Source organism: Hemibagrus wyckioides, linkage group LG04 (genome assembly GCF_019097595.1).
Source record: "Hemibagrus wyckioides isolate EC202008001 linkage group LG04, SWU_Hwy_1.0, whole genome shotgun sequence".
In the NCBI taxonomy this organism is placed as follows: domain Eukaryota; kingdom Metazoa; phylum Chordata; class Actinopteri; order Siluriformes; family Bagridae; genus Hemibagrus; species Hemibagrus wyckioides.
In genome coordinates, this window is record NC_080713.1 from 27,675,426 (window position 1) to 27,700,920 (window position 25,495).

Consider the following 25,495-nt stretch of genomic DNA (forward strand, 5'->3'; position numbering starts at 1 on the left):
CTCCTTGCCTTGTAGCTACTTAACTTTTGTTTTGACTGTCTCCAGTCATTCTTTGATTAACTTTTTTTTATCATTATTGGCATTTTGAGTTAATTCATAGTTAAAAAAATTTTTTTTTTATTTCTAGTTTTGATTCTTATTATCTTTGACTCATCTAGTTATTTTCTCCCCTTTTCTTCGTTTCAAGCTTGAGTTATACTTTACTATTGTAATAATTATTATTTTATTTTATTTTGTTTTTATTATTAATTGATTTTTTTTATTATTAATTTTTGATTGATTTATTTTATTTTAATTCAGTTACTTATTTACTTTTATTTTATTCTCTTTTTTTTGCTTTTTTTATTTTTCTTTTTTGTTATTTTTTCCCTTTGTTTTGTTTTTCTCCTCCTCTCAAATTCCCTCCCACTAATCTGAATTTAATTTAAACGAGTTTTGAACCTGAATTCAAAATAAGTGTGTGGAACTGGGGTGTTGTAATGTCACAACATCATCCAGCCCACCAGAGGGAGCCCTCACCTGAATACTAACCCCTCTGGGTTCACTTCCTGGTAGCGCGCTAGGATATAAGCAGCATGCTAACCAGCAATCTTTGCGAAGTAACGTTGCCGTGTGATTTACCAAGCCTTGGATTACTCCCTTTCTTGTATGGACTATTGTGTATGGACTTTTGCCTGTTTATCCTCTCATTTACGAGTTTTGGTTTGTGTTTTGGTTTTGTCACTAGTGTTATTTGGTTTTCCGTTTTTTTGACTTCTGCACTGCTAAAGGTTTACGAGTTGTTCCTGCTGTCTTCAATAAATCTGCAAATGGATTCTATCCAACCTGCCTCTAACGAGTCATCACAGGTGTTTAGGTTTAACCCTTCATGGCACTCCTTGGTTTACTCCATCAGTAAAGGAAGGTTGCCTCCGCAGTGCACCACAGCAAGTGGAACCACCCGTCCTCCTGTACCTATTGTTGGCCGGAGTGGAACTTAGATATTACTAGTCCAAAGGCGATTAGTTGATTTTCCTCACAAAGTTTAAGGTATTCAGTTTAAGGTCAACAATCTAAGTTCCACCCCAACAGCAACCCCTTTACTATAAGATCTAAACCCTTAACAGCATTAACAGGCTTAGGCCTATTCTTCCCCTGCTGATTTAAATAGTTGGGTCCTTATTTTTCACTATTTTCTGTGTATCTGTGTGGGAACCTAATGTGTGAGAATCATCAAGGTAAAATTTGGCGATCTAAGAAAGCCAAAGTATTTAGGTGATCACGCCGTCAACCTGACCTAGTTTCCACATTCGGCCTTAATCGTTAGGGCTAACTGCGCCCATTATCAGATATATATATATATATATATATATATATATATATATATATATATATATATATATATATATATATATATATATATATATATATATATATATATATATATATATATATATATATATATATATATATATATATATATATATATATATATATATATATATATATTCACCGAGTAGTACCATCACTAGTACAGCAAGGAATTGCATTGGTCCTCGCACCGTTTTTCTCTCTTCTCTCTCCCCACCAGTGAGCCAGCATGTCTTGATCATCAAGCCCTGATGCACACTGGGACTGACTAGAGGCCTGGCTGAACGCCATGACCGGTGCCCTCCTGAGGCTGCGAAAGACATACAACACCTGAGCCCTGAGCAGCTGGACGACAACTTAAGTGCCCTGATGGCCCGCAATCCCATGCATGACTACAGCCACAAGGAGCTGGCCAGGATTCTGGGATCTCTGGTACACAACTTCTTCCTCCAGGCAAAGGGGGGTGAAGCAAGCATGTCCCGCCTGGAACAAGAATCAGCAGCACTAAAGATCCAAGCTGGAGAGGCTCAGAGGAATCTGGAAATTGCTTACGGTCAACTGGACCAGCTAACGACCAAAATGGAGCACCGATATCGGATGGCAGGTGAACAGCATCCAAAGCTGCAGGAGGAAGTAGTGAAACAGCCCTAGGCAAGCTCCAGGTGGACACAGCACGGTGCGAGCAACAGGAAAAGGACATGAGAGAGGAGCTCAGCGAGGAACTCCAGCGAGCCAAGGGCCTTTTAAAAAGAGCAGAGGTTGAACTGAAAGAAAGATACACCAAGGCTACGGCCTATGAGGGCCATTTGCAATGTGCCCGGGCCGAAATCAACACCCTGTCAAAACAAAGAGACGGATGAAATTAACAAATGCACAGGGAACTTAAACATGCATATAGGTTGCAAGGTGACTCTGAAAGGAAAATGCACTCCGTAGAATTTCCCTCAACCTCAAAGGGTTTCCACCCTCCGGGCCAAGAATTTCCTGTCCAAAGGAGGGGCGGGTGCCCCCTACTCAAGACCTCACCTGCTAGCATCACCGAACCCCCAACAACAGAAAGGGGGTGGGAGTCCTTCCAAGAAACCCCATATCCCAGACACAGGGTGGCCCCGAGAAAGCTGGACAAACTGGCTAGGAATATTCCCATTTTCACGCCAAACCCCATGGGAGGCCACGACGTGCACATCTACCTGCAGGACATTGACTTTCATTTGCAAACTTTGACCAATGTGACCACAAGCTCTACCTTCTCAGGATCACTTCCAGCCAGGAGGTGCGGAGTTTCCTAGACTGGCAGCCAGAAATGGTCACCACAAACTACCAGCAACTTCAACAAGCTTTGATTACAGAATTCTCTGGGGGACCTGGGGGTCCTGCTCTGCCCACAGAGTATGTCCACCCAACAGATGAGAGACTTGGCACACAAAGCCTACACTGAGCAAAGGACTGTTCCCGAGAAGGCTGTAAAAGGCCCAACAATCTACCCTCTTTCTAAGCAGAGTTCGGAACTGGCACTAGAGGTCATCCAACCATCCTGATCCACCTGCCCTCTAACCCTCATGAGCCACCTGCTAGCCGACCTTTCCGACAACTGTTGGCTGAAGATGTCCCCTACAGGTTACTCCTCGTCCAAAAGGGGGGAAACTGTAGCATCTCCAGGTCGGCTCACTTGCTCATGGGGTCTGTTGCATCCTTCTCAAAAACTCAATTAACCATTACGTAGCTCACAACCTATTTTGCTTATAGTTATTTCATTTTGACTCAACCAAGTCAAATGCTGTAACTCATGGGAGCCAGGCTCCGGGATGTCTGATGGCTCTGGATAACCAATGACCCCCCAACAAGACTGGAGACAAAGGAAGAATCCTGCCTCCATGAATGTTGGAGTTCTGCAGACCATCAGTACTGATAGCCCAGCCTCACACTCCTGGAACTCCCCATCAACTTGTGACCTTAACATGCAAATCACCCTGCGCCTAGCAGTTTTACGGCCGCTAAAAGTCAACAAGAATTCCCTAATCTAAACCGAATCAATGCCTTGACCAGGGGATGACCAAAGTTCTGACTGAAGACACACACACACACACACACACCCACACCCAAAGCATCTGGAAACGCTCATCCTGACCCCCACACGCACACACATAAGAAGAGTTCCTTTATACAAGTTTCAATAAAACAATAGTACAACCCTACCTGACCCATGTTTAACACACCTGTATATATGTATTCCCCTTTTGCCTTTATATTTTTATTGTTGTATTACCACTCATGACCTGTTGTTCTGTGTTTTGCATGAAACAGAACAGAACATGTTTTATAAGATAAGATTATATGTTTAATTGCCTATACCCAGTTTCCTCTCCTCTCATACTGTCTCTTTCCAGTCTACTATCAAAATGATCATCTTTTACTTTTATAAGCAATAGTGTATGCCATGTGGTCATCCAAGTACATAATATGAGCCTACGATACTTTAATTGAAACTTTATCCATTCCTGACTTCACCATAAAGTATGCAAAGTGACCGAGCGGAGACAAAGAAACTTTTCCCTCCAAAAGTTTCAGGTATTGGATTGGTCACTCTGAAAACCTGGGCGCGACCAAGGGATCAATAAAAACCCTAAGCACCCATCTAGCTCAGCTTTTTTGTCCTGCTCAGCTTTTTGCTCTGCTCTGCTCAGCTCAGTTCGGCTCAGCTCGGCTCGGCTCGGCTCGGCTCGGCCCCACAGGGGCCGACCCCCCTCTCCGCTCTGCAATCGGGGGGGCCCCCGTGCACCTTTTCTTCCCGGCACAACCTCTTCTATCGTCGCCCGACTCGACTCCAATCACTTCGGGACAAGACTTTCACTTTCTTCTGAGACTTCAATCAGCAGCTTCAATCGAAGAACTTTGTTTTCACCACCGAAACCCTTTTCATTCCAGCGGAATCTCTTGCTTACTCCGAGGATTTCGAATCTCCGAACTTCCTTGATCCATGACATCAGGACTCTTATCAACGAACCAATGCAAGTAAAAGTCACTAATTATTTTAGATCCGCAATTTTAAGCTGAAGCCCCTTTATTAAGGTGAAATTACCTTGACGATTCTCACACGTGGTAACTAAAACTCGATCTGAAACTTGCCCTATTTGACCTCTTCTCTGTTTCCTTATCTCTTTCTCTCTCTCACTCTCTCTCTCTCGCCCTGATTTCCTCTGTATTCTCTTCCTTAATCTCAATCTCTCTTCGCCTACTTATCCCCTCTCTATAATCCTTATCCTGTCTTTTATGTATGTGTGTCATAGTTAGTATGTGTTGTGTGTTTTTGTTTTATTAAATGCATTTTATTCACAAGTGATTGTCTCTGTGCTTTTCTCACAATTTTGGGGTCCCTGAACATTGCTCTTGCTACGTGCTAAATTAAAACTAGTACTTTATGAAGTAGTTATTCTTTCTTGGCCAGGAAGATAACTTTCCCTGGAATTAATGTATAATTATACTGTCTGTTCGCTGGACGAACAAATCAAATAATTGTGTTATTGATTCTCTGACAGTTAGTTCTAAGAACCCCCATTTGAATATTTATAATTAATTATAACCAGTTATAATAACTTAAATATTTCAATTTTGAGCTAAATTCGCTACAATGGGTTGTGTTGTGTGCCTTGCTCTGTGTTTTCTGCCCTGTCGGGTGTTTTATGCTTGCTTCTTCAGGTTGGGCCAATCTGTACTCCAGCCCAGACTTTCCTGATGATCCAGCTACTACAACCTCTAAACAACCGCTACTACGACCCTAAAAAGCTGGGACGGAAGCCAGTGCCGGGAGCTTCACTGCTCAAATGCGTTTGGTGGTTGCGTTGTGTGTTGTTCTGTGTCGTGTTCTGATCCTTGCTTCTCTTTACTGTGAATTTGATCTATGCCATCTTTTGGTTTTGGCTGCCTTATTTGTACATACTCTTATCTCTGAGTATAAATAATGCTACATTGTATATATATATATATCCAGTAGTAGTGACTGCCATTTTGTAGGGGGGAGTGTTTAGTTTTTAGTATTTGTATTTCTTGGTAAGGGCTGTTAGGGAAGGTAACTTTCTTTTTGTTCATTTCTTTTCTTTGTGTAGTTTAGTTAGTTCCTATCCTGAGTGTTTCTGTTTGTTATTTAAGCCTTGGTTCAACCTTGGGGCGGCGATGGCTCAAGTGGTTAAGGCACTGGGTTGTTGACCAGAAGATCGGGGACTCAAGCCCCAGCTCTGCCAAGTTGCCATTGTTGGAACCTTGAGCAAGGCCCTTAACCTTCTCTGGCTGACCCTATGCTCTGACCCCAACCTCCAAGGATGGGATATGCAAAGAATGAATTTCACTGCTGTGTTGTGTGTTGTCACATCTACCTCTGGGGCATCATACATACTCCTATCTGCACTGTCATGGTACAGGCATCACGGATCAGTTCATGTACTTTGACGATGAATAGATGCAAATCCAAAACAAGAATGGCAAGTTCAGACAACACACAAAAGCTCAAAGACCAGCCTGCTTGTTTTAAATCTGTAGTGTGGGAAAGTTTCGGGTTTCCTTTGTCATACGGCAGTAAAGGAGAGCCATTGATAGGGCGATAATGGTGTGTTGGCGTTGTAAGGCAGCTGTAGGGTACTTGAGTGGAACTACGACCAATATGCTAACACATATCAGAAGACATCATCCAGATGTGTCACATAATATATATATATATATATTCTTAATATTACAATTAAAAATATCATATGCTGAAATGATAAAGTATTGAAAGTTTAATATATAGTCTCCTAATTAAAAAGTTTTATTTTTCATTATTGTATTTATTTTGTACTTTCATATTACAAGAAGTTTGTCAGTTCTGTAGCTGCTCGTGACTAAACAATACTGCCTGTTCAAAATAAACGGAAAAAAAAACAAGCACTGGGGATTTGTTGCTTATTCCTGTTGTACTGAACCCGTATCGAACCATGACCCCCATACTAAGGTACATACCAAACTGTGACTTCTGTTTATGCTTACACCCCTTATATATATATATATATATATATATATATATATATATATATATATATATATATATATATATATATATATATATATATGAAACCCTGCCCTGAGCTGTTTCTCACATTCCCCAACCCTAGACTGGGTCACGTTAATTCAGCAATATTGTAGAAATAGATGGCTAAAAAGGTTTCGAGGTTCATACTCTTTGGGGATCAAAGACATGTGAGAGTGTGAAGATTTTGTAAAAGAAAGGGTCTACAATAACTTTTGTACAAGGGAGAAGGGAGTGTACAGACACATTAGCAAATTGGATTACAGTTACAGCATTTGGTAGACACCCTTACATTTTTCTCAGGGTTAAGGGCCTTGCTCAAGGAACCAAACAGTGGTCTTGGGTTTCAAACTCACAACCTTCCAATCAGTAGTCCAATACCTTAACTACTGATCTAATACTTTGTTTGTTTGTACAGTTTGTTGCTGTCATGGAAAAAATATTGCAAACAAGTCTGCATTTTAAAAAGACATTTGATTCCTGTAGCTGTTTGACCAGACAGAAAGTCATGAAGATCAAGGTAATCGGTAGAAGTAATTGCTTGTAGGCCAGATCTACCTCAAAGTACTCATATAAAAGCCCTCTAAATGGCTGTGGCATGTGAGATTCATTTCATCAGGTCTGAGGCATGGGATTGTAAAATGGAAGGGCATCTACAACAGGTTCCTATATATATTTCATCATATTCTTCACTGTGTGCTGAATGATAAAAAAACAACTTGAAACAATGTTTGTATTTTTAAAAATGCAATTGAGTAGTCATACAAAGTGAATGAGAACCCTAACCGTGGATTTTCTGTGGGTGTTATGTAAAATGCAATTTAATGAGGTAATGTGTCTTCATGAGTAAAGACCACACCTTATTTGGGACCTATTAAAAGGATTATATAAAAGCCTAGATTTCAGGGTAACTTTAGATAGACAAGAATGAGTTTCTTGCACACATGGCTTCTATTCACTCAGGTGAGAGCAGCTGATCCTCCCTGCAGCATCCAAGGGCTGCCCAATCCTCCTCATCTCAGTAAAGATGGGGATGTGCTTATTGGTGGGATCTTTTCCATCCATGACAAATGGGAACAGCCAGCACAAACATTCACATCAGGGCCAAAGAAAGGAGAATGCATAAGGTGAGTGGGGAATTAAGGAAAAATCAGTATGTTCTTTAATATGATCTTTAATATGGATATATCTCATGCACTGCATCATATATTTGGAATGTTTTTTTTCCCAGTTTGGACCTCCAAGAATTTCAAAGTGTACAAACAATGGTATTTGCCATTGAGGAAATAAACAACAGAACCGATATTCTTCCTGGCATCAATTTGGGTTATAAAATCTATGATACCTGTGGATCAATTGACATGACCACAAGAGCTGCCTTGTCTTTAGTTAATGGCAATGGAGAAAACACAACTTCAGTTGTATGCTCCAAACCCGACAGAGTTCAAGCAATAATAGGTCAATCATCATCTACTCCGACTATTGCCATCTCTACTACAGTGGGCCCTTTACACATACCTGTGGTAAGTCTTCTGTCTCCTAATATCAAATTATAAACATGCAATACAGTGAAATGAATGCATTGCATAGTATTTAGGCAATTTATAATTGATTCTCTCAAACTTAAAAGCAAATACAAAATGTTTTACCTACAATTTATACTAATACTTGTTTTATAGATAAGTCACTTTGCATCATGTGCATGCTTAAGTGACAGAAAAAAACACCCATCTTTCTTCAGAACTGTTCCCAGTGATTACTACCAGAGCAGAGCTTTAGCAAAGCTGGTCAAACATTTTGGATGGACCTGGGTGGGAACCCTATGCAGTAATAATGACTATGGGAAAAATGGCATAAATGAATTTATCAGTGCTGCCAAAGAAGAGGGAATCTGTGTTGAGTATTCCAAAGCATTTTTTAAGACAGACTCTAGAGAAAAAATTCTCAACATAGTTGAAATGATCAAGGCTTCAACCTCGAAAGTGATTGTAGCTTTTGTTGGATACTCTGACTTTGGTTTTCTTCTGAGGGAAATGGTCTTGCAGAACATGACTGGGTTTCAGTGGATTGGAAGTGAGTCCTGGATCTCTGATTTGAACACTGTCAATGCTGAATGGCAACATATTCTGGAAGGGTCTGTGGGTTTTGCTATCCCAAATGCTAAAATCAATGGCCTAGGGTCATTTCTAACTAAGCTTAATCCAGTTTCTGATGTAGCTCTTTACAAAGAGTTATGGGAGACTATATTTGAATGTGAATTTCCCACACAAGAAAATGTTGAGATGAAACAGTTGTGCAAGGGCAATGAAAGTCTCAGTCATGTTCAAAACATGTATACAGATGTTTCAGACTTACGAGTTGCAAATAATGTTTACAAGGCTGTGTATGCTGTGGCTTATGCCCTAAATAACAGCTATGGCTGTTTAGACAAGGATAGTGAACATGAAGGTGCTATTGTGTGTGCAAAACTAGCAGATTACCAGGAACCGTGGAAGGTATGTGTAACAAAATAGACTCGTAAAAAATATGTACTTGTACACATAACTTAAGATCATGCACTTCCTTTAGATAGTGAATGAGCTGAAGAAAATCCATTTCACCACTACAGCAGGAGAGGATGTATTCTTTGATAAAAATGGAGACCCAGCAGCACGGTATGATGTGCTGAACTGGCAGCAAGGTAAAGATGGTAAAACAGTTATTGTTAAAGTGGGCTTCTATGATGCCTCTCTGAAAACACACCTTCAGCTGTCATTTAACAACAAAAGTATAGTTTGGGCCCACAACAAAGTTCAGGTAAACAACAATACCAAATAAATATGCCCGTACTAATACATATATATATATATATATATATATATATATATATATATATATATATATATATATATATATATATATATATATATATGTATATATATTGTTTGTTTGTTTTTTTACAGTGTATGGGTATTACATACATGATTTTACGAATGATTTTTCGAAAATACTTACTAAACATAGGCAATATGTAATGGTTTGCAGGTGCCAGTCTCTGTGTGCAGTCCAAGTTGTCCCCAGGGCACCAGGAAGGCTGTACAGAAAGGAAGGCCAATCTGCTGTTTTGACTGTATTCCATGTGCAGATGGAGAAATCAGTAATGTAACGGGTATAATGAATAATATTTTTTAATAATGCCCAAAGAACCAAAAAAATGCTTATTTATGTCAAATTGATTTTCATTTCCTCTTCTTTAGATTCTATAACTTGCATAAAGTGCCCTCCTGAACTGTGGTCTAATGACAGGAAAGATGCCTGTGTCTTAAAGCTGGTGGAATTCCTGTCATTTGAGGAACAAATGGGAATAATTCTTGTATCATTTTCTATGTTAGGAGTATCATTCACCATCTGCATTGCTGTAATTTTCTTTAAACACAAGGATACACCAATTGTTAGAGCAAATAATTCTGAACTGAGCTTTTTGTTGCTCTTCTCATTAATGCTGTGTTTCCTCTGCTCACTTACATTCATTGGATGGCCCACTGAGTGGTCCTGCATGCTGCGCCACACAGCGTTTGGGATCACCTTTGTCCTCTGCATCTCCTGTGTACTGGGGAAAACAGTAGTGGTGTTAATGGCCTTCAGGGCTACACTTCCAGGAAGTAATGTGATGAAATGGTTTGGGCCTACACAGCAGAGACTCAGTGTACTTGCCTTCACTCTTGTACAGGTCATTATTTGTGTGATTTGGCTAAAAGTTTCTCCACCTTTTCCCTACAAAAATATGAATTACTACAAAGAAAAGATCATATTAGAATGTAGCTTAGGTTCAGCTGTTGGTTTCTGGGCTGTGCTGGGTTATATAGGATTTTTAGCATTTTTCTGTTTCCTATTGGCTTTTCTGGCCCGGAAGTTACCTGACAATTTCAATGAAGCAAAATTCATTACATTCAGCATGCTTATATTTTGTGCAGTTTGGATCACATTTATTCCTGCTTATGTCAGCTCTCCTGGAAAATTTACTGTAGCTGTCGAGATATTTGCCATTTTAGCATCAAGCTTTGGTTTACTATTTTGTATATTTCTCCCAAAGTGTTATATAATCATTCTGAAACCAGAAAAGAATACTAAAAAGCAAATCATGGGTAAACCACCATCTACATGATTTAGCCACTTATGTAGATAATACGTATGAATTGTTTAATGTAGTTGAACCTATGTTAAGCTTATAGTTTAACTTAACAAAAAGCCTTTTAATTAACTATCCTGGACATGTATTATTTACAATATTTATAATAATTTATGAGTATTATAAATATTGTTACTTATAATAATTTAAACAAATAAGAATTAAATAAAGCTTTATCCTTTGAATTTATTTGCAGCAGCATTTACTTTTCTCTAAATTTAAATGTTGCATAAAAATATAAAATTGGTCTTGTCACATATTCTGCTCTGTGAGTGTTTAGGAAGATTAAAACATTTAATTATGAGAAATTACACGAATGTACAAACTAATGTATTATTAGTTCCTAATGCTGACCTACAGGCCCATTCAGATCTGAGATGAGTATCACAGATTGAGTACTCAAGGTTGGATCCAAATGAAGAAAAGTTTAATAAACAACACAGAAGGCAACATGAAGAAAACAAAAGGTAGAGACAAATGAATAAGAACCATGAAAAATAAAAGAGCATCAGAGCACAAAGTAAAGAACAATCAAATGTAATAGAACAGCAAATAAAACAGACATACAAAAACAGTCCAAACCACAATCCTAAACTATTACTACTACTAATAATAATTCATTTTATTTATAAAGCACTTTACATTTGTGGGCAAATCTGAAAGTGCTACACAAGCTAATTAAAAGCAATAATAAAAGAATAATGCGCCCCCATTAATAAGCTTTCCTGAACAGAAAAGTCTTTAAATGTTTTTTTTTTTTTTTTAAACAGTTCACAGCTGTTGTAGAGTTGTGTAGAGTTTTGTCCTGGGGGGCAGAGATGCTAGATATTTGTGGAGCGAAAGTGTCTTGTTGTAGATTGTGGAGTGAGGAGTTCTTTAAGATAGTGTGGGTCATTTCCATGGATTCACTTTTTGGTAAGTAGGCAGAGTTTATATTCAATACGGAGGTGGATGGGGAGCCAGTGGAGTGTCTGGAGGATTGGAGTGATTTGCTCATTTTTCTGCACCTTCATAAGGATCCTGGCAGCACTGTTTTGAATGTGTTGGAGCTTTTGAAAACTCCTGCCAGAGATCCCAATGAGGAGTGCATTAAAATAGTCAAGCCTGGAGGAGACTTTCAGCACCACAGAGGGAGAGGGAGGGGTGGAGTTTGGCTATGTTTCTGAGATGAAAGAATGCAGTTTTACAGAGATGTTGGACATGTGATTCAAATGACAGGTGGGGGTCAAACTTTCCGCTCAGATTATTAACAGATTTGGAGAGATTAATGGTGTCCAGAAAAGGAAATACAGGTAATGGGGGAGGAACAGAGCTGGTGGGGGTGCCAATTAGAAGGGCTTCAGTTTTAGTGCTGTTCAATTGAAGAAGTTCTGAAATTGAAGTTCTCTGACATCCATGCCTTAATCTCCTCCAGGCAGCAAGTGAGAATTGATGGAAGCGTCGGAGGGGTCGGGTTCAATCTCACATAGAGCTGAGTATCATCAACATAGCATTTGCCAATGATGTGGCCCAATGGGAGCATATAGATGTTGAAAAGGGTCATCACAAGAACTGACCCCTGTGGCACACCACAATTAACCGAGTGGGGCTGTGATTTGGCAACCCCAAGAGCCACATACTCAGCTCTATTTGTGAGAAAGGACCCAAACCAATCCAGAGCAATGTCAGAAAATCCAACTATATGCTGTAGACTAAGGAGAATTTTGTGGTCAACCGTATCGGACGCGGCTGTGAGATCCAGGAGGATGAGAAGTGATGGGGAGCCCTGGTCAGCGGTCCTCAAAAGGTCATTGGTGACCCGACCAGGGCAGTCTCTGTGCTTTGGGAGGCCTGGAAGCCACATTGAAATTTTTCAAACAGATATATTTTTTGAGGTGGTCCTGAAGCTGGGCTGAGACAACCTTTTCCAGGACCTTTGACAGGAACGGAAGGTTGGAGATTGGATGATAGTTTGCCATAACTTCAGAATCCAGGGAGGTTTTTTTTAGATGTGATCTGATTATTGTATTTTTAATTTTGTTGGAACTTCACAATTCTGGAGAGAGTAATTAATAACGTTGGTGATGAAGGGGGTCATGTCTGAGACATAAGCTTTTACCAGGGGAGTGGGGAGAGGGTCCAAGGTGCACGTTGTGAGAGACAGCCTTCTGGCTTTGATTTAGGCAAGTCTAGGGTTGGGGGCCTGGAGACAGACAGTGAGGAATGGACAGTGTCGACCTTGGTGGTGAAATGTGCCAAGAAACTATTGCACTGCTCCTTTGTGAAATTGCTACAAGTGTGGGTTTGGGGTCTGAGCAGATGATTTTTTATGGAAAAAACTTGTTGGCAATTGATATTAATTATATTTGAGTAATATTGCAATCTGGCAATGGCAAGTGCTCTGGAGTAGTTTTTTTGATGCTCTCAATAAGCCATTTTATGGACAGTTAGATTAGTTAAAACAGAGCGCTGTTCGAGGGCATGCCCAGCCGTTTTCATTTGACAGAGCTCACTGATAAACCATGTGGCAAATTTTGAAAAGGTGACCATGTGTGAGCTAACAGGAGCGTGGGCCTCAAGGATATTCTGGAGGCCATTATTGTAGTAGTGCACTAATTCACTGACTGAGGATAATTGTGCAACAGTGGACAATTTTTTTTTATGCCAGCATTGAGATCAGAAGGATTTATGTTTTGCAGATTTCTGAAATGGATACAATGTTGTGTCTTGGAATTTGGTGTATATAAAGGAAGATGAATCAAAATGATTTTATGGTTAGAGACACACCAGGTCATATACTTCTGAGATTTGAGATAGAGAGTAATGACTAAATCAAGGATGTGGACCTTACTATCGGTAGGGACTTCAACATTCTGCTTCAGGTTTAAGTAGTCCAAAAGATCTAGGAACTTAGCAGCAAAATTATTAGAAGGAGTGTCCACATGGATGTTCAGGTCTCTGAGTATCAACACACTCGGTGGCCAGTAAATAAGAAGTATTGTTATAGAGGGTGAATGCTTACATTTAATTACCAAACATTCAAAGGTAGACAATTTACGAAGAGGGAGTGGTGTCAGTTTCAAATCTGTGTGATGGATTACAACCAAACCCCCATCGCGACCAGTGGTTCAGGCTTTTTCAAAGGCTTTTTCTAGGAGGGCAAAACTCATGTAAAACAGAGTAAGCCTCAGATTTATGCCAGATCTCAGTCAGATAGATGATATCTATCCCTTTCTCCAAAATGTGATTATGGATTAAGCACGATTTATTTGTTGGGGACTGGACATTAAAAAGTTCAAATTAGTGTTTGATGTAGTGTTACTTTTGGCCAGAAGATGAAGAACACTAAAGTCCACTCCAAGATTTCCTTTTTGCCTGGTCCATGGCTGAGCAGTGTTTTCAGTCTCCATAGTGATGGTGCTCAATGACATAATCGAGCTGCAACGGAGCGAGTTGCCTACCACAGAGATGGAATAGAGCTTCCGGTCTTGTTGTAAACAAACCACCAGCCGGACCCCCTATGGACGTAGAGGGGTCGGCAGAGGAGTCCCAGTTGTTTAATGACTCCAAATTCCTATGGGAGACTGTGGTAGTTCCAGCAGCTGCGATGACGAATACTGGAGCATGGCAGTAAGTGGATATGATGTGATCCCCTTGTAAAAAGGTAGCCATAGCGCATGTGCACACAGCCAAACAGCAGCAATGCACGCAGAGGGAGACAACAGCAGCAGATCCACCACCAACAGCCCCAGAAACAAAGTTGACAAACCTGAAAGCATAGCGGCTAATACTAGCCCCAGGCAAACACTAGGCAAAGTGAGCACGGCAGCTAGCAACAGCTACAGGGGCAACAGCCAAACAACAGCAGCAGCAAGTAAAATTAATCCAAAAAAAGATGTGGCCCTTGTTTCCCCCTTGGACCTCGCTATGCTCCTTGCTCCTCCCTGGATCTCACAGGGATCATGGTCCTTCCAGACTTTCGGATGTGGTTCCGGGTTGGCATGCTGGGAGCCATGCATTGAAGGGGGTACTGTCATGGATGGCTTGGTTAATCTTGTTGGAACACCAGGGGGCATTCCTGCAGGGGTTTGTTCATATCCTATGCCATGTGTCTTTGTTTATGTTTTGTGTTCTTCGTGTTTTCCCCACCCGATCCTTAGACCATTTCCCCACCTCTGCATATCTGTACTCAGTAAAAAGAATAAAAAAACAATAAAAAGAATCTTGAATCTTCTTGGAAGCTAAGACTAATAGAAGAGCTGTTTTAGGGTCAAACAATTTTGAGTCTGACTCAGAGGGCTCAAAGGGGGCCTCTGATAGCCCCCTTTGGGCCACAGAGAGGCACCAGCAGGGGACTTGAAGAAATACCTCAGCCATCTGTCACCAAAGGATGTCTAATATGGAGGCCCCAAGGAGGGATGCTAGGATAGCAAAAATAGGCATCATATACACTACAGGGTTAGACTTGTCTAGGGTGAACCAGTGGGGAAGTTAGTTGACTCCTTGGATGCAAACAGATCCACTTCTGTTTGGTTGTGCCTACAGTTTGGGAGGAAGTATTTCTATGCTAAAAAGCACCACCATCACTTCCAGACAGCTTATGTGCAGTTTAGGAAAATCCCAAGGCCATGGGCTGGGCCATTTTCAACACCCCAACACATCAGAATGGCACCCATCGGAAGTGTACTGTGCTTGCATGCTCCACACATGGGAGCCAAGGTTAGAACCAGGGTCTTTCACAAACAAAGGGGGTTGCATTCCAGTCCATGAGAGCAGTGCCCATTGTAAGTGTTCTGTGATGGCAGTGCACCCCCCAAAATGGGACCCAAAGTTGAATGCTAGTCTTCCACAAATGAAAGGTACATGGTCCATAGCACATAAACCTATGCAACTAGACAGGCAATTTAGATGGTGGAAAATCCTTTGAGCCTCTCGGAAACTGGCGAAAGCATTTCAAGCTAGAAACACAGCTCTCAGTTCTTTGCAGACTATGTGCCATGAGAGATAAGGCATGAGCAGAAGGAGAGCCACACTCCATGCCATGAGAAAGGCACCCTTCAGAAAAGGTTGTGATGGCAGCACAGGAGTAGAACCAAGGTCTTCCACAAATGAAGGGTACAAAGCCCATGGCACGTAACCCTATGTGCATGGTGGGTGATTTAGATGGTGAGAATCTCTATACTTAAGCACATTGGCATATTGTAGACCATGGTCCAACATATTGCAGCCTTTCAAAGGCTAGAGAAAGCATTTCAGAAATAGAAACATGGCCATCATTTCCAGGCAGATTAAGTGTCATGAGAGATGAGGGCCTTTCCCTATATGCTATGAGTGGGGCAGTCAGGAGAGCAGCAGTCCTCTCATGGGCAAGGCAGTCATCAAACAAAAAAACAAAATTTTGCAATGACAGTACATGCCAGAGTGGGACACAAGATGGGGGATTCTCTGTCTTATGTTTCACTTCTGCCAACTCCAACTTGTTATTAAAAGCTAGGCCTCAGTGGAAAGACAACAAAACATTTATATTGGACAGTCTAGTTAATAAAATGAATATAAAACCTGTTAATTTGGTAACTAGACCAAAGACAAGTGGTTAACAGTGAGAAGGTCAAACTGGCTTATGGCTTGTAGATCTTGTGTTTTCTAGCCATTTGTAATATATATGATCGTGCTAATTAGATTAAAATATTTATGTATAATACAGTATGTATGTATAATGTTATCATTTATGAAAATATAATGTACTATATATACACACTGTAAATCAGTCTTGTAAAATAACAAGCTCCACAGTATTGACTGCTTTGTTTTAGCATGGTGCTGTAATAATTAAATATTTATTATTTAGCAATAATAATTCTTTGGCATTACTTTGGAATAGTCTTGTTGTTTTTAAAGACTCACCTCATTTAATCATTGAGTCATAGAAGAAAAAATAGTATGAGCTAGTAACTTGCATTATCAGAATCATTATAGGTGAGTTTAGAAAATAATGTATTTGTTTCAGTGCCTCAGATCAATATGGGGTGCTGTAATGCTTGACCGTAAAACCCATTCTTCACCACCAGAGGTCAGCCGTGTGCAACGAGCTTCAAGAAGTGATTCAGTACTGAATACGGTGGTTCAGAAAGTTACAGAAAGCCTTGTTTTGACACCACTAGAGGGACAATAAACATAAACACCACTAGAGGGACCACAAAGCATTTCTTCTATTTATACACAAAGGTATATATTAATTCAAAATTAAATTTTGCTTTTTTTTATAACTAATAAAATATTAATTTATAGTTTAAAGAAAATATGTATAGTAGTAAAAAAAAAAACAATTTTAAATACGAAGTCAGCTATTTGACAGGTACAAAAAAAGAAACATAGACCTCCATTATAGAATCAGAGTTATAACAAAAAGCATAAATCTGTGTAAAGAAAAAATAAAAAATAAAAAAAAATAGTTTTTATTTGTGTTTATGCCACATTTTTTGTTTCTAAAAAGATCCATTCATTTGAGATCCATGAGGTTTAATGCATCAGGTTAATTTCAAAACCACTAGAGGGACTCCAAATGCTACTTCATATATACACTATATTGCCAAAAGTTTTGGGATGTCTGCTTTTACATGCACATGAACTTTAATGTCATCCCATTATTAATCCCTGGGGTTTAATATGGAATTGGCCTGCCCTTTGCAGCTATAACAGCTTCAACTCTTCTTGGAAGGCTTTCAACAAGGTTTTTTCAACAAGGTTTTTTCAACAAGGTTTAGGAGTGTGAAATTATCATCCCTGCACTAGCTACCTGTTAAGTTTAGAATTGACTATAAATTAGTTCTTCTTACATACAAGGCTCTAATTGGTTTAGCTCCCACCTATCTCTCCAGTCTTCTGACACGTTACAATCCACCACGCTCTTTAAGTTTGCAAAATTCCGGACTTCTAGTAGTTCCCAGAATATCAAAGTCCACAAAAGGGGGTAGAGCATTTTCGTATTTAGCTCCAAAACTTTGGAACAGTCTTCCTGACAGTGTTCGGGGCTCAGACACAGTCTCCCAGTTTAAATGTAGACTAAAGACTTATCTCTTTAGCCAGGCATACATTTAACACTTCCCATAACCTTGCTCTCCAGTACATCTGATTAAATGCACGTTATCATCTAGTACTGCTAATTTTATGAACAACAGCTACACTAATGCTGTTCCTTTGTTTCTCTTCTTCTACACATCCCGAGGCATACAGAGACTGTGCCGGCTCCAGTGGCATCCGGAAATGGACCAGCTCCAGCCGGGTTCTGCTTGTGAGGATTGGGATATTCAAGCAGCGCTGTGGACAACAACCTCCTTATTGATTTACATAACATTATACACATGCTGTATCGGCATCACACAATTGTCATAACATCTAGGACTGTCTGTCTGTTTATATGTTTGTTGTTTTCTTATGTTGTTTGTCATGTAAAGCTGCTTTGAGACAATGCTCTTTGTTAAAAGCACTATACAAATAAATTGAATTGAATTGAATCGAATTGTTTATAGGAATTTTTTGACAATTCCTCTAGAAATAGGAGGCTCGCAGTCTCAACTTTAATTTGTCTCAAAGGTGTTCTATTGAGTTGAGGTCAGGACTCAAGTTCCTCCACACCAAACTCGCTCACCCATGCATAGTCATGTTGGAACAGGAAGGGGCCATCCCAAGTGTTCCCACAAAGTTGGGAGCATGAAATTGTCCAAAATGTCTTGGTATGCATGCCCAACCCCTGAAAAAAAACCCACACTATAATCTACCAAAATTTACACTTGGCACAATGCAGTCAGGCAAGTACCGTTCTCCTGGCAACCGCCAAACCAAGAGTCATCAGTCAGATTGCCAGACAGAGAAGTGTGATTTGTCACTCAAGAGAACACGTCACCACTGCTCTAGAGTCCAGTGGCGGCATGCTTGATGCAGGATGCACTGCATCTGACACTTTGTATTGCATTAGGTGATGTAAGGCTTGGATGCAGCTGCTGAAATGGCCATGCAGCTGGCCATGAAAACCTATTCCATGAAGCTCTCCACGCACTGTTTTTGAGCTAATCTGAAGGCTACATGAAGTTTGGAGGTCCGTAGCTATTGATCGTAGCTAAGTTGCCAAGTTCTGCGCATCGTGCTCCTCAGTATGCGCTGACCCCACTCTGTGATTTTACGTGGCCTACCACTTCATGGCTGAGTTGCTGTTGTTCCCAATTGCTTCCACTTTGTTATAATACCACTAACAGCTGGCCATGGTAGTGAGGAAATTTCATGAATGGGCTTATTGCACAGGTGGCAACCTATCACAGTACCACAGTTGAATTCACTTAACCCCTAAGAGCAACCGATTCATTTACAAATATTTGCAGACTGGATGCCTAGGTGCCTAATTTTATACACCCCGGCCATGGAAGTGATTGCACCAAAATGGAACTTGGTCCTAAAAGACAAGGCATAAGTGTCTGTAAGATATGGCTGAAACACATGCTTGACACCATCTGAAAAATAAGTTTATCTTGGTCTCATCAGACACAGGAAATGGTTCCAGTAATCCATGTCCTTAGTCTGCTTGTCTTCAGCAAACTGTAGAGGCTTCCTTCAGGGATGACAGTCGTGCAGACCAATTTGATGCAGTGTGCGGTGTATGGTCTGAGCACTGACAGGCTGACCCCCCCACCCCTTCAACCTCTGCAGCAATGCTGGCAGCACTCATACGTCTATTTCCCAAAGACAACCTCCGGATATGATGCTGAGCACGTGCACTCAAATTCTTTGGTTGACCATGGCGAGGCCTGTTCTGAGTGGAACCTTTCCTGTAAAACTGCTGTATGGTCTGGCCCACCGTGCTGCAGCTCAGTTTCAGGGTCTTGGCAATCTTCTTATAGCCTAGGCCATTTTTATGTAGAGCAACAATTCTGTTTTTCAGATCCTCAGAGAGTTCTTTGCCATGAGGTGCCATGTTGAACTTCCAGTGACCAGTATGAGAGGGTTTGAGAGCGATAACACCAAATTTAACACACCTGCTCCCCATTCACACCTGAGACCTTGTAACACTAACAAGTCACATGACACCGAGGAGGGTAAATGGCTAATTGGGCCCAATTTGGACATTTCCACTTAGGGGTGTACTCACTTTTTTTGCCAGTGGTTTAGACATCAATGGCTGTGTGTTGAGTTATTTTGAGGGGACAGCAAATTTACACTGTTATACAGGCTGTACACTCACTACTTTACATTGTAGCAGAGTGTCATTTCTTCAGTTTTGTCACATGAAAAGATATAATAAAATATTTACAAAAATGTGAGGGGTGTACTCACTTTTGTGAGATACTGTAAGTATTCATGCTCAATAATGATATAGCAGTTATAATCAGCTGTTCCCTCAGCAACATATACAATATTTTGCATCTTGAAGTTAACGGGACAAAAAACTCTTGTCATGTTACACAGGAAATAGAAAGTTCATGCCCTTTGTCCTCTGTCCTGAAGACTTTCCCAAATCTGGAAACTTTAATGTTACAGTTAAATCTCTAACTGTTACAAAGTGTTACCAATAGAGACTCAATCCATAAATGTTAAATAAACATCTCACAGTAATATTCACCATATCAAATATTACACATTTTTTATTTGTGTATGTGGAGCATCCAATGAAAGTAATTGTATAAACATGTGATTTACAGAGCTTCTGCTGTATAAAATTGATCATCATCATCTGACCAATCAGAATTCAAATATGCTATGGCATAAGAATCCATGTGTAAAGCTGAATTTCACACATCACAGTCGATGTGTCTGAATTTCACACATCAGTGGTTGCAATATAACATAAACATAACATAAAACCCATAAAAATGGTTCAATGGTAAGCCTTTTAATTAATTAAATTTGGTCTAGTTTTATTTTGTTATTATTGAAGAAGGCCACTTTGACCTTGCCAATATGTAAGTCATAATGCTTAATTCAAAGGAAGATAAATACAGAACAGAAAAAAAGTTGTTTCCAGTCCTCTGTAAAAACAAAGTAATTATCTATGATGTCACACCGATTGTTTAATTTGGTTTAATTGCCCCTATTTCCTAGGGACAAATGACATTGAAAAAAAAAAAACATTTTTTACACATTAAGATTAGACAGACTGAAGGAGATTAATTCTTTTTTAAAATAATATTTTTTCAGGTTATTTGGCCTAAGGTTCAGATACATCCAATGTTCCCTGTACGGAGAGATAACAGACAAAAATATATTTTGCTCATTAGTTGTTTTGATGGGCCTGAAAATTGCTCCACAAGGACTTTCCAAAATGACCCCAAATGTTTTTTGCTCTGGGCAAATTTACCTCTACTAAACAGGAACGCTTCTCACTACCTGTCTCTTTAGGAGATGCAAGGCCCTGTGTTTTTCTTCCTTTCACTCATTCTGTCCCTCTCCATATTTCTGCTCAGGTGATGGCTGTGGATGCCTGGCTGTGCACACTATGGTTCCTTATTTGGCCTATCAGGGTGCACTCTGTGGGACTCTCCTGTACTCTGCAGACCAGACCCATCTCCAGGAGCTTGTACAAGGAAGGGGATGTGATTATTGGGGGTCTCTTTCCAATTTATGTTGAAGCCCCTGAACCTGATCACATGTTCATACAGAAAGTGCAAGGAGCCCGTTGCCAAAGGTAAGAACTATGTGCCCTCAGGAAGAAAAAAGTGTAAAGGTCAGAGCAATTGGTAAAATTGTATTGCAAAATGATGTGCTTTAAGACTATTTGTGGATTTAATTGTGGAATCTGTTTAAGGACCTGCTTTCAATGTGCCAAAAACCCTAAATGAGATTCCCCCAAATGTATGTTTGCTATTTTCAAATGCTCCAGTGATTAATAATCCTTTTCATAAAATTTCTCATTTTCATTATCTCTGTCTCAGTGTTGAATTACGATCTTACCACTGGCTGCAAACAATGATCTTCACAGTGGAGGAAATTAACCGTAACCTGTCTCTGTTGCCCAACTTCACACTGGGTTACCTGGCTGCAGATACATGCTTGGCTGAGAGCAGTACACTGAGTGCGGCGCTGGCAATGGTGACGGGACAAGAGGAGAGAGTGGCTGGGGAACAGTGTACAACAGCTCCCAACGTGCCTGTCATTATTGGAGATGCACGCTCCTCTGCCTCCATAGTAGTGGCTGATACCTTAAGTGTTTTTGACATCCCTATGGTAAATGACATGAATGGTAACATCTGATAAAAATAAATAAATAAGTGACATAGTGTCAATTTAACATGTTTTTATCAGTTAATGTTACCTTTACAAACTTTTCATTATCTAACAAAGTGAAGACTAATTATATTTATCTATTCTTGTTTATCCAGGTTAGCTACTTTGCTTCTTGTGCATGTCTCAGTGATCGCACCAGGTATCCCACCTTTCTCCGCACAGTTCCTAGCGATGCCTTTCAGGCTAAAGCCATGGCCCGTCTGTTGAATGTGATGGGCTGGACCTGGGTTGGGGTTGTCTCAGGAGATGATGTTTATGGGAAAAGTGGTGTGCAGCTCTTGTTGATGGAACTAAAGGGTTCAGGTGTATGTGTAGACTACCATGAGGTCATTCCCAAATCCCATGCACCTAGTAGGATTCGACGCATTGTGGAGAGAATCCAGAGTTCCAAGGCTCGGGTAGTAGTAACTTTTGCTATCGGGCCTGACATGGAGGTCTTGCTGAGAGAAGTGGTGAGGATGAATGCCACTGAAAGGCAGTGGATTGCCACTGAAGCATGGAGCACCTCTACGCACTACTCTGCTTGGAGCGGCATCTCCTTAGCAGGGACCCTTGGTTTTGCCCTGAGACGGGTTGATATCCAAGGTCTGGGTGCCTATTTGACCCAGTTAAGCCCAGAAGAATACTTATTGGATCCACTGGTGCAGAGTGTTCGGGAGGATGTGTTTGGGTGTAGATTTGGGGAGCAAATTCAATCAGGACCTCCAAGACCACAGTGCACAGGACTGGAAAAAGTAAAACATGGAGAGACCTATTTTGATGTCATGTACAATGTCTATAAAGCTGTGTATGCTATTGCGAATGCTATTCAGGACATGTTGGCATGTCAGCCTGGAAAAGGACCTTTTGAGAATGGAGAATGTCCTGACATTAAACCAATAAAACCTAAACAGGTGAACAAAATTCTTGTCAGTATGTTAAAATATAATCAGTTATTTGTAGTTATATGTCCTTAATGAACATATTAGGTTATGCAGTGTAATTGTTTGGTTTGTTTTTAGCTTCTCCACTACCTGAAGGCTGTAAAGTTCACAACACCAATAGGTGAAATGGTTAGTTTTGATGAGAATGGAGATCCATCTGCTTCATATGACATCATTAACTGGCATGTAGGGGCTGAAGGAAAAGTGGAGTTTGTTAAAGTAGGACAGTTTGATGCAGCAAGTGGACCACAGCAAGACTTTCAGCTGGATCTCAGAAGAGTGTTTTGGGGAGTGGGCTGGGGTGACAAGGTAAGATTATACATTTTACTTTGGGGTTCTAGCAGTATCAGCCATCACTGATACATACAAGTTTGCTGTCCTGTAATTTTGAGCTGTATGTATGGTAAATATTCAGTAAACTAAGGAATAACGGATATATTTAAAGTGATCTGGCCTGCATATAACACAATCATTTTCTCTGTGTGTGTGCGTGTGTGTGTGTGTGTGTGTGTGCAGAACATAATTATTAACTCTGTAGGGAAAATAAATTGCTTGGCAAGTGCATAAGAGGTGTGTCATAATTGGAAAATGATAATTCTTCCTCTTACACTTGAAATAATGTTTTCATTGATTCTTATGATTTTTAAGATTCCTATCCCATTCAATAACATTTGACCTAAAAAATGTCCTGTGAAATGTTTCTATAAAACCTATGGAAACTATTCTCTGCTATTCAGGTCCCAGTGTCTGTTTGCAGTGAGAGTTGTCAACCAGGCACCAGGAAAGCCTTACAGAAAGGAAAGCCCCTCTGCTGTTATGACTGTATACCATGTGCATCAGGGGAGATCAGTAATGCTACTGGTACTGTACAGGACAAATTTTTTTGCAGTTTTGTGTGTTTCAGCATTGTGTACACAGCAAAGCAATATTAGCAAGTCATTGCTCAATTCAGCATTTTAGCACCTGTCTGTTGCTGTTCATGCTTAAAAAAATCTAAAATGCTATTAAAATACAGGGTGGTTGCATTCCCCCAGGGTATTTCTGTCTCACTGACACTACACATACAAATATGTGTGTAAAGGTAATAGACATTAGACAAAAGACAGCCGAGTATCTTTTATCACAACATATCATTGTAAATGTCTAGAAAACCTACGGCAAAAAATAGAATCTACAGCATAACTACCTTTCATATAATATAATAATAAAAATACTTTTCAAAATCATATTATTCTGCCTTAAAGTATAAATCCATTTAATATCTGTTCCCATGATGTGTGATTTAATGTCTCACAAGATGAATAAATGAATCAATTATAAATAGATAAATTAATTTGAAAAACAATTATTTTGAGTAAATTTTTATAATGTATTTAATGATCTCATGCTGTTAGTATGGATGCTGCTGAACAAGATTTATATCATATTTATACAGTTTAATTACTAAATGTATCCTAAAGAAAATCCATTCCATTGCTTATTTAAAAGTAACCTTTTGTTGAAAAAAAAAACTTTTTAAAATTGACTATTGCCTGAGATAGGTTATCAAATTTCATTTGTTTTCATTTATTTTTTGAAGAGTGACAAGGGCCAAATTATACCGCATTGTAGAATCTCCCTAAAATTATCATTATAATATTTATGTTTCTCTCTAATCTGTTTAATTCTATTGATCATGTTTCTCTCTAGACTCTACAGAGTGCACCAAGTGTCCTGAGAAGTTCTGGTCCAACATTGAGCGGACAGAGTGCATCCCAATGATTGTGGAGTTCCTGTCCTTTCAAGACAACATGGGCATCATCCTCTCAGTGCTTTCAGCTGCTGGAGCAGCTCTTACCATTACCGTCCTGGCTGCCTTTTTCCATCATCGAGACACGCCCCTGGTCCGTGCTAATAACTCTGAACTGAGCTTCCTGCTACTGCTGTCACTTAAATTCTGCTTCCTGTGCGCCCTGGCTTTTATTGGCCGGCCAGCACCATGGTCCTGCATGTTACGCCATACACTGTTTGGGATCAGTTTTGTGGTGTGTCTGGCTTGTGTGCTCAGTAAGACTGTGGTGGTGCTGGTGGCCTTTAGAGCAACTCTGCCTGGCTCAAATGTGATGCGGTATTTTGGTCCTGTTCAGCAGAGGGCAGGTATTTTCCTCTGCACACTGATACAGGTAGGGATCTGTGTGTTGTGGCTGGTTCTGGCACCACCTTTGCCCACTGAAAGCGCAGGAGGTGAGCCTGGGGCACGGGTGGTGCTGCTATGTGCAGTAGGCTCAGTGGCAGGTTTCTCCCTGGTTCTGGGTTACATCGGCCTTCTGGCTGCTGTTTGCTTCTTGCTGGCCTTTTTTGCTCGGAAACTTCCGGATAATTTCAATGAAGCAAAGTTCATCACATTCAGCATGTTGATCTTCTGTGCTGTGTGGATCGCATTTGTTCCAGCGTACGTCAGCTCTCCTGGGAAGTACACAGTAGCTGTGGAGGTCTTTGCCATCTTAGCTTCAAGTTATGGCCTTCTGCTGTGTATCTTTGCCCCAAAGTGTTACATCATCCTACTCAGACCAGATAAGAACACAAAAAAGAACATGATGGCCAAATAGAACTAAAGACATTTGGGATATCGCAAGAAAAAAAAAACAATAAAATCAACCAAATCAACCAGCAAAATCAAATCAACCACATCAAAAATTGATCGTAAAGCACACACAGATTATACGCTTATTGCTCAGGCACAGTGGTGAGATTTCCAAGGAATTCCAT

General features: G+C 40.2%; 2 protein-coding genes across 2 annotated transcripts; both read left to right on the forward strand.

Moving 5' to 3' along the window:
- Positions 1–2,909: 2,909 nt before the first annotated feature.
- LOC131351561 (extracellular calcium-sensing receptor-like) lies at positions 2,910–10,550 on the forward strand. Its single transcript, XM_058386978.1, has 9 exons — positions 2,910–3,009; positions 4,035–4,123; positions 5,047–5,175; positions 7,370–7,533; positions 7,638–7,929; positions 8,086–8,901; positions 8,975–9,202; positions 9,431–9,554; positions 9,643–10,550. The coding sequence occupies exons 1-9, from the start codon at positions 2,910–2,912 to the stop codon at positions 10,548–10,550; spliced, it is 2,850 nt and encodes a 949-aa protein (XP_058242961.1).
- Positions 10,551–21,172: 10,622 nt separating this feature from the next.
- Positions 21,173–25,335, forward strand: LOC131352329 (extracellular calcium-sensing receptor-like). Its single transcript, XM_058388345.1, has 6 exons — positions 21,173–21,225; positions 21,473–21,764; positions 21,920–22,717; positions 22,826–23,056; positions 23,485–23,608; positions 24,437–25,335. Exons 1-6 carry the CDS (start codon positions 21,188–21,190, stop codon positions 25,333–25,335), a joined length of 2,382 nt encoding a protein of 793 aa, XP_058244328.1. The 5' UTR covers positions 21,173–21,187.
- The last annotated feature ends 160 nt before the right edge of the window (positions 25,336–25,495 follow it).

Bases quoted from the DNA above. Each gene is read 5' to 3' on its own strand.
- LOC131352329 (XM_058388345.1), top strand. From the start codon at position 21,188: ATGTTCATACAGAAAGTGCAAGGAGCCCGTTGCCAAAG. The intron at 21,765-21,919 runs GTAAATGACATG...TTGTTTATCCAG, and splicing joins GTGTTTTTGACATCCCTATG to GTTAGCTACTTTGCTTCTTG. The intron at 23,057-23,484 runs GTAAGATTATAC...TCTGCTATTCAG, and splicing joins GAGTGGGCTGGGGTGACAAG to GTCCCAGTGTCTGTTTGCAG.
- LOC131351561 (XM_058386978.1), top strand. From the start codon at position 2,910: ATGAGCCACCTGCTAGCCGACCTTTCCGACAACTGTTGGCTGAAGATG. The intron at 4,124-5,046 runs GTGCACCTTTTC...TTGCTTCTTCAG, and splicing joins CTGCAATCGGGGGGGCCCCC to GTTGGGCCAATCTGTACTCC. The intron at 7,930-8,085 runs GTAAGTCTTCTG...CTTGTTTTATAG, and splicing joins GCCCTTTACACATACCTGTG to ATAAGTCACTTTGCATCATG.